The following is a 16,448-nucleotide window of genomic DNA, read 5'->3' as shown; positions in this document are numbered from 1 at the left end:
TATGAATGTTAAATCTGCTTAAATTTTACTGACAGTTGTTTTTTTTTTGAGAGGCTTTTTCTTTATACGTTGAAAAATGAAGAAAAAAGGACAAGAAACTTAAAATTGTCACAATACATGTTTTCTAGGCTTTGTGGGCTACAGACTTAAATGTTAATTACCATCTCTAGTTTGCATGCTGGAGGTCCCTCTTTCAACCATGTTGTGGCTGTCATGATACCTGCTTCCACTTGGCCTTCTCTCTATAATTTCAGCAAGAAAGAATGGAAATAACTGTGCAAAATGGGGGGTAAAAACAATCAGACAAACAACAGCAATGACATGCTAAAACTAGGAGTTAAATGAAAACTGAGTGCAGCTTGGTTGAGCATTCTTTTTTTTTTGTCTTTTTTGTGACCGGTAACGGGATCGCAACCCTCGGTGTCACTCCCGTACTGCGACTGGCAACGGGATCGCAACCCTTGGTGTCGTGCCCGCACCACGCTCAACCAGTGAGCGGACCAGTCCCTATATGGGATCCGAACCCCCGGCGGGAGCGCCGCCCCGCTCCCAAGCGCCGCACTCTACCGAGTGTGCCACCAGGCCAGCGCCGCACTCTACCGAGTGTGCCACCGGGCTGGCCCAAGGGTTGAGCATTCTTAACGTTATTTTTCAATTTGCTAATTAAGGAACTCATACACCGTTTTACATAACATTTAAAAATACTCTTAATTCTTATCTCAACATCCACTTTTTCAGATGTAGAAAACTAATAATGCTTTCCAGCCAACTCCACTAAATGCACTAGTAGGGAAAGTGGGGAGTGAAAAATGTTATATATTTGTTTACCAAGTATGATATCCATAATAATCATTCCTATACAATAATTATAGTAAGGGCATATTAGCAACATTTCAAACACTACAGATAAAGTTGAGTATTGGGAACTTGACATTCTAGTCTATATTGCTGGTATATTTATTGCTCGTATTCATTAAAAAATATTTATTGATTCTTTAGGTGTAGTAGACATCAAAATAAGACGTTCACACTAATATGAAACTAAAAACAATATCTTAATTATATAACAGGTTTGCTACATCCTTTTGGAAAGTATTTGCACTTCAAAGCTCTTGGAATATCATTTAAGAGAGGTATCTAGCAGCCTAGATTCTAGACTATTAAATTCTCTTTCTAAAGGAAATCAGAGTAGGAGGTGGGTAAAGAAGGCAGACTAGAGATGTCCAACATATGATCCTCCCACAGAAAGGAACCAGAGCAAGAAATGGACAACTAAGCATGGGGGAGAGCATAGGAGGGCAGTGGGAGCCTGGTGAGGACCTTGTCCAGCATGACAACCAAGCAGAGTGGTGTAGGGAAGAAAGAGGCATATGGCTCCAGCTGCTGCCATGTCTCCCAAACCAGAATCAGCCAGGAGAAATTCTCCCTTGTGGTGGAAAGAATCTGTTCGGCCAGCCACAAGCACTTCCCAGTGGTAACCCTCCTCCCACTCCTGCACCAGCCTGCCCCCACCACCACAGTGGTTACCCATGTCATTATGTAGTTCTGGAGCTGTGGCCCTTCTCCCCCCACAGGAGTTTATCCTGTGCGGTACACCTCAATGTGCAACCCTGGTGGTCCACATGACCCCTACCATCTGCCTGTCTACATGGCTCCACCTGCCCACCTGGGCCCAGCCATCCACACCGCCCCACCCACACAGGCCAAGCTGTCTTCCCACCCACACAGCCCCAACTGCCTGGCTGCTCGCATTGCTACACTTTCCCACATGAACCCAGCCATCTAGCTGCCCATGCCACCACAGCCACTCCAGCCACATGGGTGGCCCCACCCACTGGCAGGGACCCAGTAGTCTAGCTGCCCCTGTGGCCCACCCACCTGTGCAGGTCCTGCTGTCTGGCGACCCATGTGGCCCCGACCACCTGTTTGGCTCCACCCACCCCACGTGGGCCCAGCCATCCATCTGCCCACATGGTCCCAGCTGCCACAGCTGCCTGCACAGCCCCACCCCCATGAAAGGGCCCAGCTGTCCAGCCAACATGTGGCTCCAGCTGTGCATGTGTCCCTAGCCACAGACTTAGCTGTCAGCATTCCCTGGACTTACTAAGTCAACCAAGAACTACTGAAATTACTGAGTCTACCAGGAACCAAAACTAAAACACCCCATCCAATGGTTGATATATAACAAATCTACAGGAGGGAGTCTCTCTCCTCAAAAGCCATCCCAGAGTAAAAGAAGAAGTAACCACTCCACCAGATTACTAGACATCAATGTAAGGATACTAGAGATATGAGAAAACAAGAAAATATGACCCAACCAAAGGAATAATATAATTCCCAAATGTCAGACCTCAAACAACAGGAAACCCTTTAAATGTCTGAAATGGAATTCAGATAATAATCTTAAAGAAATTCAGTGAGACACAAGAAGACTCAGTTAGACAACAGAACAAAATGAGAAAAACAATCTAGGACATTTACAGAGAGATAAATACCATAAAAAGAATGTAGCAGAACTCCTGGAACTGAAAGACTCATTCAACAAAATAAAAACTACACTCAAGAGTGTAGGCAGCAGGCTAGAATAAGTGGAAGAAAGAATTTCTGATCATGAAGACAGTATTTTCGAAACAACCCAAGCAGACAAAAAACAAAAAGAGAAAAAAGAATTTTTAAAAAAATGAAGAAAATCTAAGAGAGGTAGCAGGTAACCTTAAGTGCACAAACATCCAAATCATGGGTATTCTGAAAGGGAAGGAGAAAGGAAAAGGCACTGAAATCATATTCAATGAAATAGTAGTGGAAAACTTCACAGGTATTGGTAGAGATACGGACTTCCACATCCAAAAGGCTCACAGATCCCCAAGCAGAGTCAATCCAAAAAGGCCCTCTGCAAGACACATTGTAATCAAATTGTCAAAAGTCAAACGAAACCAGAATCCTAAAAACAGCAAAAGAAAAGCATCAAGTCACCTATAAGGGAGTCCCCATCAGACTAACAGCAGACTTCTCAGAAGAAACTCTACAAGCCAGAAAAGAATGGGATGATATATTCAAAGTACTAAAAGAAGAAAACTTCCAGCCAAGAATATTATACCCAGCAAGGATATCCTTCAGAAATGAAGGGGAAATAGTGTATTTCTCAGACTAACAAAAGCTGTGGGAGTTCACCATCACACAACCAGCTCTACAAGAAATCCTTAAGGGAGTCTTGCACCTGGAACCCCCAAAATGATAATAACCACCATGAAGAGATGAGAAAGAACAAACACCACTGGTAGAGCAGATATACAAATGAGAAAGAGAAAGAAACTATACCATACTACCTCAGAAAACCAACGGAGACCTAAGACAAACAATAAAAGGGAAGGAAAGGAACAAAAGATATTTAAATCAACCATAAGAAAAGCACATAAATGCCAGGAGAAAGACAATACCATTCAATAACAACTCTAAATGTAAATGGATTAAACTCTCTACTTAAAAGACACAGACTCACTGAATGGATTAAAATGCTGTCCCAAATATATGCTGTCTATAAGAGATTCACCTTACTTGCAAAGACACACACAGCTTAATAGTGAAGGAATGAAAAAGAGATACCACACAAATCAAAATAAAAAATGAGCAGGAGTAGCTATTCTCATGTTGTATAAAATAGACTTGAAATCAAAAATCATAAAAAGAGACAAAGAAGGCCATTATATAATGATAAAGGATCTATACAGCAAGAAGACATAACAATCATAAATATATATGCACTCAACACTGGAGCATCCAGATATATAAGGCAAACACTAATGGACCTAAAGAAAAAGATAGACCCCAATATGATAATAGCTGGGGACCTAAATAAACACACCTCTCTCAACATTGGACAAATCATCTAGGCAACAAATCAACAGAGAAATACAGGATTTAAACTACACTTTAGACTAACTGGTAGATATCTACAGAATATTTCATCCAACAACTACAGAATATACATTCTCATCAGCACATACAACATTTTCCAGGATAGAACACGTTAGGTCACAAATCAAAGTCTCAACAAATTTTAAAAATGTGAAATCATCTCAAGTGTCTTTTCAGACCATAACAAATTAAAACTAGATATCAACAGCAAGCAAAACTCTGAAAACTATGGAAACACACAGAAATTAAACGTGACCTATAGGTCTAAGAAGAAATTAAACAGCAAATCAAAAAATTTCCTGAAACAAATGAAAATGAAGACATACCATACCAAAACCTGTGGGATACAGCAAAAGCAGTACTAGAAGGGAATTTTAATGCAATAAATGCATATATCAAAAGAATAGAAAGATTTCAAATAAACAGCATCATGCTACACCTCAAAGAAAAACAAGAACAATCCACCCCCAAATTAGTAGATGGGAAGAAAAAATTAAGATTAGAGCTGAAGTAAATGAAACAGAAACCCAAAAAGTGATACAAAAGATCAATGAAACAAATAGTGGGTATTTAGAGAAGATAAGCAAAATAGATGAACCATTAGCTAAACTAACTAAAAAAAGAAGACAGAAGACCCAAATAACAAAAACTAGAAATGAAAGAGGAAACATTACAATTAATACCACAGAAATACAAAGAATCATTAGAGACTATTATAAACAACTATTACACCAACAAATTTGAAAACCTGAAGAAAATGGATAAATTTCTGGATACAAACTACTAAGACTGAACCAAGAAGACACAGACAACCTGAATAGGAAAATAATAAGCAATGAGATTGAAGCAGTAATCAGCAGTTTCCCAACTAAGAAAAGCCCAGGACTGGATGGCTTCACTGCTGAATTCTACCAAACCTTTAAAGAGGAATTAATACCAATTCTCTCCAAACCATTCCAAAACATTTGAAACAGAGGCCATTCTCCCAAACTCATTCTATGAGGCCAGCAACAGCTTGATACCCAAACCAGGCAAAGATACAACTAAAAAAGAAAACTACAGGCCAAAATCTTTGTTGAACACAGATGCAAAAATTCTCAATAAAACATAAGCAAGTAGAATACAGCAATACATCAAAAAAATTATACACCACAATCAAGCGGAATTCTTCCCAGGGATGCAAAAATGGTTCAACAGACACAAGTCAATAAATGTAATATACCACATCAACAGAACCAAGGACATAAACCATATGATTATCTCAACAGAACCAGAAAAAGCATTTGACAAAATTCAACATTACTTCTTGATAAAGACTGTCAGCAAATTAGGTATAGAAGGAAAGTATCTCAACAAAATAAAGCTGTATGCAACAAACCCACTGCTAATATCATCCTGAATGGGGAAGAGCTTTCAGGAACATGACAAGAATGCCCACTCTCACCACTCCTATTCAAAACAGTACTGGAAGTACTACCCAGAGCAATCAGGCAAAAGAAAGAAATAAAGGGCATCCAGACTGGATAAGGTGAAGTCAAACTGCCCCTATTTGCAGATGACATGATTCTCTCTCTATATAGAAAAGCCTAAACACGCTACACACACACAAAATAACCTCTTAGAGTTGAAAAATGATTTCGGTAAAGTTGCAGGATACAAAATCAATATGCAAAAATCAGTAGTGTTTTTATACTCCATTAGCACACTAGCAGAAAATGAAATCAAGGAAGCAAGTCCATTTACAATAGTTACCAAAAAAATAAAATATCTAGGAATAAATTTAATGAAGGAGGTGAAAGACCTCTGCAAAGAGAACTATAAATCACTGCTGAAAGAAATGAAAGAGGACACAAAAAGAAGGAAAGACATTCCATGCTCTTGGACTGGAATAATTAACATTGTGAAAATGTCCATACTACCCAAAACGATCTACAGATTCAATGCAATTCCCATCAAAATGCCAATGACATTCTTCACAGAAATAGAAAAGCCAATCCTAACATTCATGTAGAACAACAAAAGACCCCAAATAGCCAAAGCAGTCCTGAGCAAAAAAACAAAACCAGAGGCACTACACTACCTGACTTCAAAATATACTACAAAGCTACAGTAACCAGAACAGCTTGGTACTGGCATAAAAAGATACTTGGACTAACGGAAAAGGATAGTGAACACAGAAATCAACCCACTTACTTACAGCCAACTGATCTTTGACAAAGGCACCTAGAACATACATTGGGGAAAAGATTGCCTCATCAATAAATGGTGCTAGGAAAACTGGACACCCATATGTAGAAGAATGAAACTAGACCCATACTTCTCACCATATATCAAAATTAACTCAAAATGGATGAAAGATTTAAATATAAGACCTGAAACTATAAAACTCCTAAAAGAAAACATAGGGGAAACACTTCGGGAAGTAAGACTGGGCAAAAGACTTTATTAATATGACCCAAAAGCCCAGGCAATAAAAGGAAACATAAACAAATGGGATTGTATCAAACTAAAAAGCTTCTACACAGCAAAAGAAACAGTTAACAAAAGACAACCTACATAGTGGTAGAAAATATCTGCAAACTATGCATTTGACAAGGGAATAATATCCAGAATATACAAGGAACTCAACAGTAAAAAAACAAGTAACCAAATTAAAAAAATGAGAAAAGAAGCTGAACAGGCATTTCTTAAAAGAAGATATACAAATGGCCAACAGACACATGAAAAAATGCTCAAAATCAATCAGCATTGGGGAAATGCAAATCAAAACTACACTGAGAAACCATCTCACCCCAGTTAGACTGGCTATTATCAGAAAGAGAATAACAAATGCTAGTGAGGATGTGGAGAAAGGAGAAACCTCCTACCCTGCTGATGGGACTGTAAATTGGTGCAGCCTTTATGGAAAACAGTATGGAGGTTCCTCAAACAACTACAGATAGAATGCCATGTGATCCAGCAATCCTATGACTTGGTATATACCCACAGGAATGGAAATTATCATGTCGAAGGGATACCTACAGTCCCATGTTTATCACAACTCTATTTACAATAGCCAAGACATGGAACCAACATAAACATCCATCAATGGACAATTGGATAAGGAAAATGTGGTATATATACACAATGGAATACTACTATGCCATAAAAAAAGAATGAAATTCTGCCATTCTCAGCAACATGGATGAACTTAGAGAAAATAAAGTTAAATAAGCCAGGATCAGAAAAAGAAATACTGCATGTCTTCACTCACAAGTGGAAGCTAAAAAAATAAATAAATTTAAAAAAAATTTTTAAAAGATACAACAATTACAACAATACGTCAAAATTTCAAAAAGAGAACAGAACTGAGGTTATCAGACATGGGAACTGGGGAGGAGTGGGGCTTAACAAGAAATTGGTACAGGGCCACAAAAAATGATTATACTGTATAATGTTGAATTTACTATTTATACTGTTTTGAGCATCACATATTGGACACAGGTACTGATATTCAATGCTATACCCCACACATATGTACAAGTTATGTTTCAATAAAAAATAAATAAATAAAGGAAATCAATTATTTCTCTTTCTAAGGCTACTTTTGTTGATAGAACAAGGGGAAGTAATACTACCGTCACCAGAGTTACAAATGCCCAACTTATAAATACACAGACATACTGATGGCATGGTTCCTGCCACATGGTAACCGGGGTAATGAGAGACTCTCCCCTACAGAACTGTAGAGAATGACCAACAGTTTCTGATTGGCATGAGCCCTTTACTCCCCATGCCTGGAGGACACTACTGGAAGGGGGTGGAGAGCCTACTCCTCAGCATTGCCATTTTCCTCTGCAACAGAAGCTAAATGGCTACGACATAGACAACTGGCAGCCCTGGATATCCTCAAGCTGTTGAACCTCCTTTACATAGGTAAATGGCCACTCTAGTCTTCAAGTTGCTTAGGTCAAACACCTTGGAGCCATCCTTACTTCCTCTTTTTCTCATGCCCTATATCTCTGATCCACGACCAAATCCTTCCAGCTCCACCTGGATAATATATACAGAACCCAGCCACTTCTCAGGCCATCCACCACTATCACCCTGGCCCAAGCTACCATCAACTCTCGGCTGTATTACCACAGTATCCTCCTAACTCGCTTCTTGCTTCTGTCCTTGTACTTCTATTGCCTGACTCTCAATAGTTACTCCAGCTAATAGAAATCAGACTATATCATTCTTCTGTTCACAACCCTTCAATTTCTTTTTGTCCCACTCAATGTAAGAGCCAAAGTTCCTGCGTGACCTGGCTCTCTGTCATCTTTCTTGCCCCATCTCTTGCTTTCTTGTTTACTCCAGCCACTTTAGTCTCCCTGCCATTTTGAAACCACGCAGGGCATGCCCCTCCTGCAGGGCCTTTGCATTTGTTCCCTGTCTAAAACATTCCTTCCTTCCTCACCTCTTCCAAGACTCACAGGCAACCTTCACAGTGAAGGCTTCCTTGGCCTCCCCATCTAAAATTGCAATGCTTGTTCCTTGGCAGTCCCTATTTCCTTTCCCTGCTCTATTTTTATCCTTACAATCTACTATCATAACATACTATATGTTTCACTTATTTTGTTTATAATTGTCTCCCCCAGATAGAATGTACATTTCTTGTAGACAGGATTTTTTGTCTATTTTATTTAATTAATTTTATTATTTATTTATTTTATTTATGCCTAGCTCTATGAATAGTACCTGACATTTAGCAGATGCTCAAAAAATATCTGTGAAATGAACTTTCAGTATCTATCTCTAAAGGGAAACCATAATATACATAACAGAAAGTCAATGCAAAATAGAACTAAATTACCCTCAAATCATATGATTAAAAGTGTTATATAAATTCGGATTTCTACATCTTAAAATATTTTATCTTTTTTATTTTATTTTTTTTTCGTGTCCGGCAACGGATCGCAACCCTCAGTGTCACGCCCGCACCAGACCGGGACCGGCAACGGGATCGCAACCCTCGGTGTTGCGCCCGCCCCTCACTCAGCCAGTGAGCGGGAACCGGTCTGTATGTGGGATCCGAACCCCCGGCGGGAGCGCCACCGCGCTCCCAAGCGGCGCACTGTAGCAGTGCACCACCGGGCCGGCCCTTAAAATATTTTAAAAGGGTTTTCTACAATCTTTAAAAATTAAAAATGTATCACATGAAGTAATCTACTTCTTTTACTTTATAATGTATGCTTCCATTATACAGGGCTTGGAATAATAATATTTTAAAATATCTTTTGGCCAAAAGCAGCATGAATCTAATCAGGCCTGGATAATTTTAAGTTCTAGTTAATGACAAATGAACAATATTAATTCAAAATTAACTTAATTTAATAAGTGCTAATAATATGCCTAGCAAAATGTTAAGCACATTTTACCACAAATGTAAGACATGGATGGTCTTGTCGTCAATAAACACTCCTGAAGGAGAAACAAGATATACTTAGACAACCTCTGAACAAGATAACTTTCCACTTAATAACTTGACATCTTGATATGTTTTACATAACACTTGTTTAACAAAGAAAAAGGTGGCTATTCTGATAAAATAGACAATTAAACTATGTCATATATGGCAGAAAACAGGATAAATAACATAATGTTTATATTTCTGTAGACTGATTTTAAATTAGAAACATGAACACAGGCATGTAGGTACTACTCTGCAACAGAGTTAGCATCTAGGGGTGGGGGAGGACAGCTAGAAGACGGACAAAACTATTGATAAGAGAAGAGAAATGGGAAAGAACAGGTCCTTTAAAAAAACAGCATACTTAAAAACAACAACAAGAACAAAACCAGAAAGAAGACTTTAAATGAGCCACTCAATTCAGAATCAAATGCAGTTACTATAAAATAAAAACTTGGCAGTGCAATCTGACCTTGTATAACAGTTATAATAGTTGCAGGATACAAATAAAATATATGTTCCTCTTCCACATCCACCGGTGGTCATTTTGAACTGCTACTTTAAATGAGCCACTCAATTCAGAATCAAATGCAGTTACTATAAAATAAAAACTTGGCAGTGTAATCTGACCTTGTATAACAGTTATAATAGTTGCAGGATACAAATAAAATATATGTTCCTCTTCCACATCCACCGGTGGTCATTTTGAACTGCTAGTGACCTTGCTTAGCATATGATTACTGACATTACATGTTTATATGTATAATGTTTTCTTCCACCTTCCATCAAGATGGTCTAAACTTAGGACAGGAACCAATTGTTCCTTGACCTGTCTTAATGGTACTTACTGAATAAATGAAGCACATTAAGGTTTTACTACAAGGTCCTGAAAGTCAAAAAGTTCTAAAGTTCTAAAGAGACTCGAAAAAAAGTTCTCTGAGACTTGGTTTTACCATCTATAATAACAAGGAGGTTGATAAAGATGATATTCCAGGATTTTATGATACCCATATTAATATTAATTAGAAAATAGATTAATATCCTTAGTATTCTGGCATATTAAAGAACTTAAACATTTTTTAAAAGGATGTAAATATTTTGTTTGAGAATAAGAAACATCTGTTTGCTGAGGATGAATACAACTGAGAGAGTTTGAAATACTGGTGTGGAATTTTTATTGGGAACAGAAAACAAAAATCTCCATGAGACATGAGAGTGCATCTCAGGGAGTATTTGGTAACTTTTCATCAAAACACATTTTATATTTTTGTTTATTTAGGAAAATCTCTTCAACAGCTGTTTTCAAAATAATAGACTCTTTGCCAGTCTGAAAATAGCTTTGGAGGCCACATTATCTAGTATATTTTAGTATTTGTATTAGTGTGTGTGTATTGTGTGTAATTATGCATGGGAAAACCTTAGTTTAGAGGTACAAAAATTCATTTCCTATTTCTCTAAAAGTAGAAATTCTAAACATAAGGCATTTATGATAAATAAAATGAAAAATTTCTCTGAAAAGGCACCAGCGATTGTATTTCAAGCTTCCTGAGGGAGAAAACTATATTTAAAATATCACTGAAAAGGTCACAGAACAATTTCACACCTCCAGAATGTCCCTCGTAAGACAAGACCCTTGGGACCTTAGTTTGAAGAGGTTATTGATCCCAAAAAGCTCTCCTTGATGCTCTTTTGATCCTTGAACCGCTTCAAAATATCGCTTGGCATTTTCACTTCCAACCACCACACAGTGAAGTTGCTAAAAGGAAAAAACATAAGATATTTGTGAAGTGTTAGCTCCAGCGGTATGTCAGAGTTTCCTGGCATTCCCTGTATATACACAGCTTCAGCTGGAGCAAGCAGAATCACTGTAGGGAGGAAATTTTGTTTTAATTTCCTTGACAGATGTTGCCATTATGGTGAAATAATAATAATCTGGCTAGTCTTACTGAAGCTGAGATCTTATATTTCCTATTTTATCTGTTTTCTAACAACTGAGTTAAGATTATACTCTATAATATATCCACCTGACATAAGGTTTAATAATAAAAACATATATATGTTTTGAATACACTTGATATTCATTAAATGTCCACAAAATGGACATATACCATTTTAGTAACAACAGTAATGTATACTCTCTATTTGCTGTATATTTTATTAAATATAATATAAATATGTAAAATTAAAATACAATCTGGTTAACCCATGTGCACTTTAAAATTTCTTGGAAGAAATAAAGAACCCACAGAATGGAAAATAATTTCAGTTCATTGTTGATAGAGGGATTAGTAAGAAGTGACACTTAAGTTTTATGATTATCATTACAGTTGATCTGCACAGTAAAAAGTCACTCTAGGCAACTAAAATTCTTATTACTAATAGCTGCCATTTATTGAAAACTTACTATATGTGTAGCATTTTATTTACAATCTCTCATTTAATTCCTAAAACCTTATAAGGTATTATCTTTAAAAAAAGATATTATCTTCATTTTAGAAATAGTGAAAGTGGAATTTCTTTATTTTAGAAATAAAGAAATTTAAGTTTAGAGATTAAGTGACTCGCCCACAGGCTGCCAGCTAAGAAGTGTCATTCTTAGAATTTGTTAGGTTGAATCCAAAATTTATACTCAATTTATCACCTCAACGACACCCCTCTTAAAACAAGACGCTTAGGGACCTTAGTTCGAAGAAATTATGGATCAAGATACCAACTTGATCTGTTCGATATCAATGTCCCAGAAACATGGGCTAAACCCTGGAAATACAGAATCACAACAGCAGTTAAGGCAACTGATGGCTCACTTGCCTATTTTACCCTTGTAATTTACTCTTCCTTAAATACTGATATTATCACATTGCAGGACTACTAACTATAATAACCAAGGTAATTTGTAAGCCTTAATTGGAGTCTTTATAATTTTCTTAGCAAAGTTTTATCACAAAAGTTATTAAAAATGCATTACTTTGTAAAACAAATTTTCCCAACGTGGCTTTGGTAGAAATGAAAACAAGGTGCTTCCATCTATAGGCTAACTATAAAAAAAAATCATGTTAGAATTCAAGAGCATAGGGAAAAATTAATAATTGGAAAATGTAATTTAGTTTCTAGCAACGTGGCTTTGGTAGAAATGAAAACAAGGTGCTTCCATCTATAGGCTAACTATAAAAAAAATCATGTTAGAATTCAAGAGCATAGGGAAAAATTAATAATTGGAAAATGTAATTTAGTTTCTAGTTTAACAAAAATCCATACAATGCCATAAAATGCTTGGATTTCATCATAACAACAGACAAGCTTTGCAAGGAAAGGAAGTAGAACATTCATCATGTTAAGAAGTTCACAGCCCCTTCTTGCATAAGCCGGGCATCTTCACGTCTCTTTCTCTGACTCTCTGCTTCTGCCTTCACATCTTCTGCATCTCTGTCTTCTCTAACCCTACTGCCTCCCCCTTACAAGGACCTTATGGTTACCTTGGGCCCACCTGGATAATACAGGTGCTCTGAGAGATTAGGACGTGGATGGATATCTTTGGGGAATCATTATTCAGCCTACCACAGTAAAGAAGTGCAAAAAGGATGATGAAGGCATGTCAAAATGACACAGAGGCCACTCTGAAGGGGCTCCCACTGGCCAAACATGAGACAATCTGGACATCAAAGTCAAATAGTGATGATATTCAATGGGTTACTAATCTGTTACTAAAATAGGAACCCACGAGTTCATACAGATTAAATAAATAAATAAATAGAAGGGAAAGCACTTTTTTCATGGTAGAATGCCAATAAACAAAAAAGAAATAATGAATAGATGGATGGATAAGGAAAATATAGTATATACACATAATGAAATACCACTCAGACATTAAAAAAAAAAAATGTAATCTGTCACTTGCAGCAACATGGAGGAGCCAGGAAAACATGTTAAGTAAAATAAGTCAGGCACAGAAAACTAAATACCTCATGTTTTCACTCATATGTAAGAGCTCTGGAAGTAGAGAATAGAATTGTGTTTACTAGAGGCTGGGAAGGGGAGCCGGTAGGGGGATAGGGAGAGGTTGGTTAATGGATACAAAATCACAGCTAGAAAGAACAAATAAGTTCTAGGGGTCTATTGCAGTGCTAGGCACCTACAATTAACAGGAATTTATTGTATGCTCTCAACTGGCTAGAAGAGAGGAGCTCAAATGCTCTCTCATCACAAAGAAATGATACATTTTTGCAATGATGAATATGCTAATTACCCTGATGTGATCACATATTGTATACATGTATTGGAACATAATTCTGTACCCATCAATATGTATAATCAATACATGTCAATTAAAAATAAATTTAAAAGATTAAAAATAAAAACAACAGCAAAAAAGAAATAATGGAAATCGAAAAATCACCACTTGACAAGCATCATAGGCAGAAATCAGCTGATTCAGGCATAAATCATCAATGTGAATGATGCAGGTGATGGGTTCAGGTTTAATGAGGAATGGGATATTGACATAGTCTCATAGGATCTCCTATAAACTGCTTATCAATTACAAAGGGAATAAATGGCAACTCTGTAGTGGAAACATTTGGCAGACACAAACTTGACCTACGAGCAAGTTCAACATCCCCAGTGGTGGGGAAGGTCACCATCATGTGACTTCTGACTAACACGGTGAGAAAAGTGCAGCGCTGTGTCCATGGTGTTCCTGCTAACACCGCTGGGCCTGAGTCTGGGCATGGGGAACATCAAGGGGACCTAGGTCACAGGACATCCCACACAAGAAAAGGTGTTACTCTTTAAAATTGTCAAGGTCATGAATGACATGGAAAGCCTAAACTGAAGAGACACAAGTATGGATAGCTATGTTCCTGGACTGGATCCTGGACTGGAGAGGAAAAAGAAAATGTCAGGAGAGCTGGGGAAATCTGAATCAGTCCTATGGATCACAAGGCAATGTTGTATCAATGCTAATTTCTTGATTTGGATGACTGCCTTTTGGAGAGAAGGGGGAGGGAAGCAAGTTGCAGAACAATAGAACAATATGTACAACTCAGTATTTGTAATGCATAAAACGATTTTTACATTGATGGGTAAATAGGAGAATGTCCTGGTTTGGGGGAAATACACACTGGTGGTAAATCTGCAGCTTTCTCTTACATGGTTCAGAAAAAGAATAACGAGGAGAGAAAGAGAAAGCAAATGTATAAAATGTTAACAACTAGGGAATCTGGGTGAAGTTAATTGGGAGTTCTTTGTGCTATCCTTGAAATTCTTCTGAAAACACTTACTTCTAAATAAATTATATATATATATATATATATGACAGATGAATTTCTGAAAGCCAAATTTTAGACTGCATACAATGCTCCAAATCTGAAGAAGTATAGTTGCTATATAAGTGATGTCTTTATTTTTTTAAATAATAAAATATCTGAATGCATTTCATAATAGATGCAAACAAAACACATCCAACTGAAAGTCCCCCTTGAACAATAGAGATCACCTCCGACTAGTCTAACCAGTGTTGTAATGTTTAGGCGTATCCTTTTAGATCTCTTGCAATGCAGTGAGAGCTATTTACATATACATAAATAGTTTTATGAACAAACACAATTGATATTGTTCTGCAAGTTGCTTTTTGACCCACTTAAAAATGTCTTAGAGATCTTGCCACATTAGTATATTTGATCTGACTACTTTTTTTTTTTTTTTTTGCTGTCTTAGAGTATGGACATATCAGAATTTATGTTATTATTTTGTTACTGTTGGACATTTAGGCTGTTTCCTTTTTTATTTTTTAAACAAATACTAACAATACTGAATATAAGTCCTTGTTATTGTGCATATATGACAGTATTTCTGTCAGGTAGATATGGAGAAGGCACTACGTGTTTTAAGCTGATTAAATTAGCCTCTAAAATAATTGTACCAGTTGTATTCTCAAAAATAGTATATGAGAACAGTTTTACAAAAGACCTACCAACAATAATATCCACCTCCCCAATAAACACCCCATAACAAAACCAAAAAAAAAAAAAAGGTTTTCAGAATGTGCAGAACACGATCTTATTTTATTATGTATCTGTAGATTATAATGTGGTCAAAGATCTTTTCACATAGGTTAACTATTTGCATTTTTTCTTCAGTGAAATGCCTAATCATAGTCTTTTCATTGGTTTTTGGGAGTTCTTTGTATTTTGTAAATGCTACTCCTTTATTATATATATGGCAAACATTTCCTCCTAGCTCTTTTAATTTGGTCTGTAGTTCCTCTGTCATACAGAAGTTTCATATAAAAATGTAGTCAGTGTTACAATATTTGCCTTAGAGCTGTATTAGTTTCAAGCTGCTGTTTTGAACTACAAACTTGGTGGCTTAAAACAGCAGAAATTTATTCTCTCACAGTTCTGGAGGCTCAAAGGTTGAACCCAAGGTGTCCATGGGGCCACACTCTCTCTGCAGGTTCTAGGAGATAATCCTTTCTTGCCTCTTCCGGGCTTGTGGCAGTTGCTGGCATCCTTGGCTGCCTTTGGCTGCAGCTGCATCACTCCAATTGCTGCCTCCACGGTCACATGTTGTCCTCCCTCTGTGTCTATCTCCATCCACATTTCCCTCTTCTTATAAAGACATCAGTCACTGGATTAGGCTCCACACTAATCCAGTACGACTTCATCTTAACCTCATCTGCAAAGACTCTGCTTACAAATAAGATCACATTCACATGTACCAGGGGTTGGGACTTCAACATAGCTTTTGAGAGGGATGAAACACAACTGAACTCAAAACAGAGGCTTTATTAAAGATTTTTACATTTATGTTCATGAGAGATATTGGTCTGTAATTTTCTGTTCTTGTAATGTCTTTGTCAAGTTTGATATCAGGATTCTTTTGTCTTTGTAAAATAAACTGTAAGTGTTCCCTCCTCCTGTGTTTTCAAAAAATATTAAATGTTTGATGGAATTTATCACTATAGTCATCTAGGCTAGGATCTTTCTTTGTGGGAAGGTCCTGAATTTAAAATTCAGTTTCTTTAACAATATAGGACTATCATTTTCCATCACTTGAAGTTATTGCTCCTAGGTATTCAGCATCGCTAATAACTTAGATGTCT

The 16,448-nt window shown here is 37.1% G+C and overlaps 1 protein-coding gene across 1 annotated transcript in view; it reads right to left on the bottom strand.

Moving 5' to 3' along the window:
* Positions 1-16,448, bottom strand: part of LOC103581237 (DNA excision repair protein ERCC-6-like 2) — a gene marked incomplete at its 5' end in the record, with an annotated part of 27,404 nt that overhangs the window by 6,692 nt on the left and 4,264 nt on the right. Inside the window, 2 exon segments of the mRNA XM_008563123.1 lie at positions 162-242; positions 10,953-11,105. Coding sequence (XP_008561345.1) covers positions 162-242; positions 10,953-11,105 — 234 coding nt within the window.

This window comes from Galeopterus variegatus, unplaced genomic scaffold (genome assembly GCF_000696425.1).
Source record: "Galeopterus variegatus unplaced genomic scaffold, G_variegatus-3.0.2 Scaffold12626, whole genome shotgun sequence".
Taxonomy (NCBI): domain Eukaryota; kingdom Metazoa; phylum Chordata; class Mammalia; order Dermoptera; family Cynocephalidae; genus Galeopterus; species Galeopterus variegatus.
Note: the sequence above shows the minus strand (reverse complement) of the source record. Positions and strands in the feature narration are given on the sequence as shown.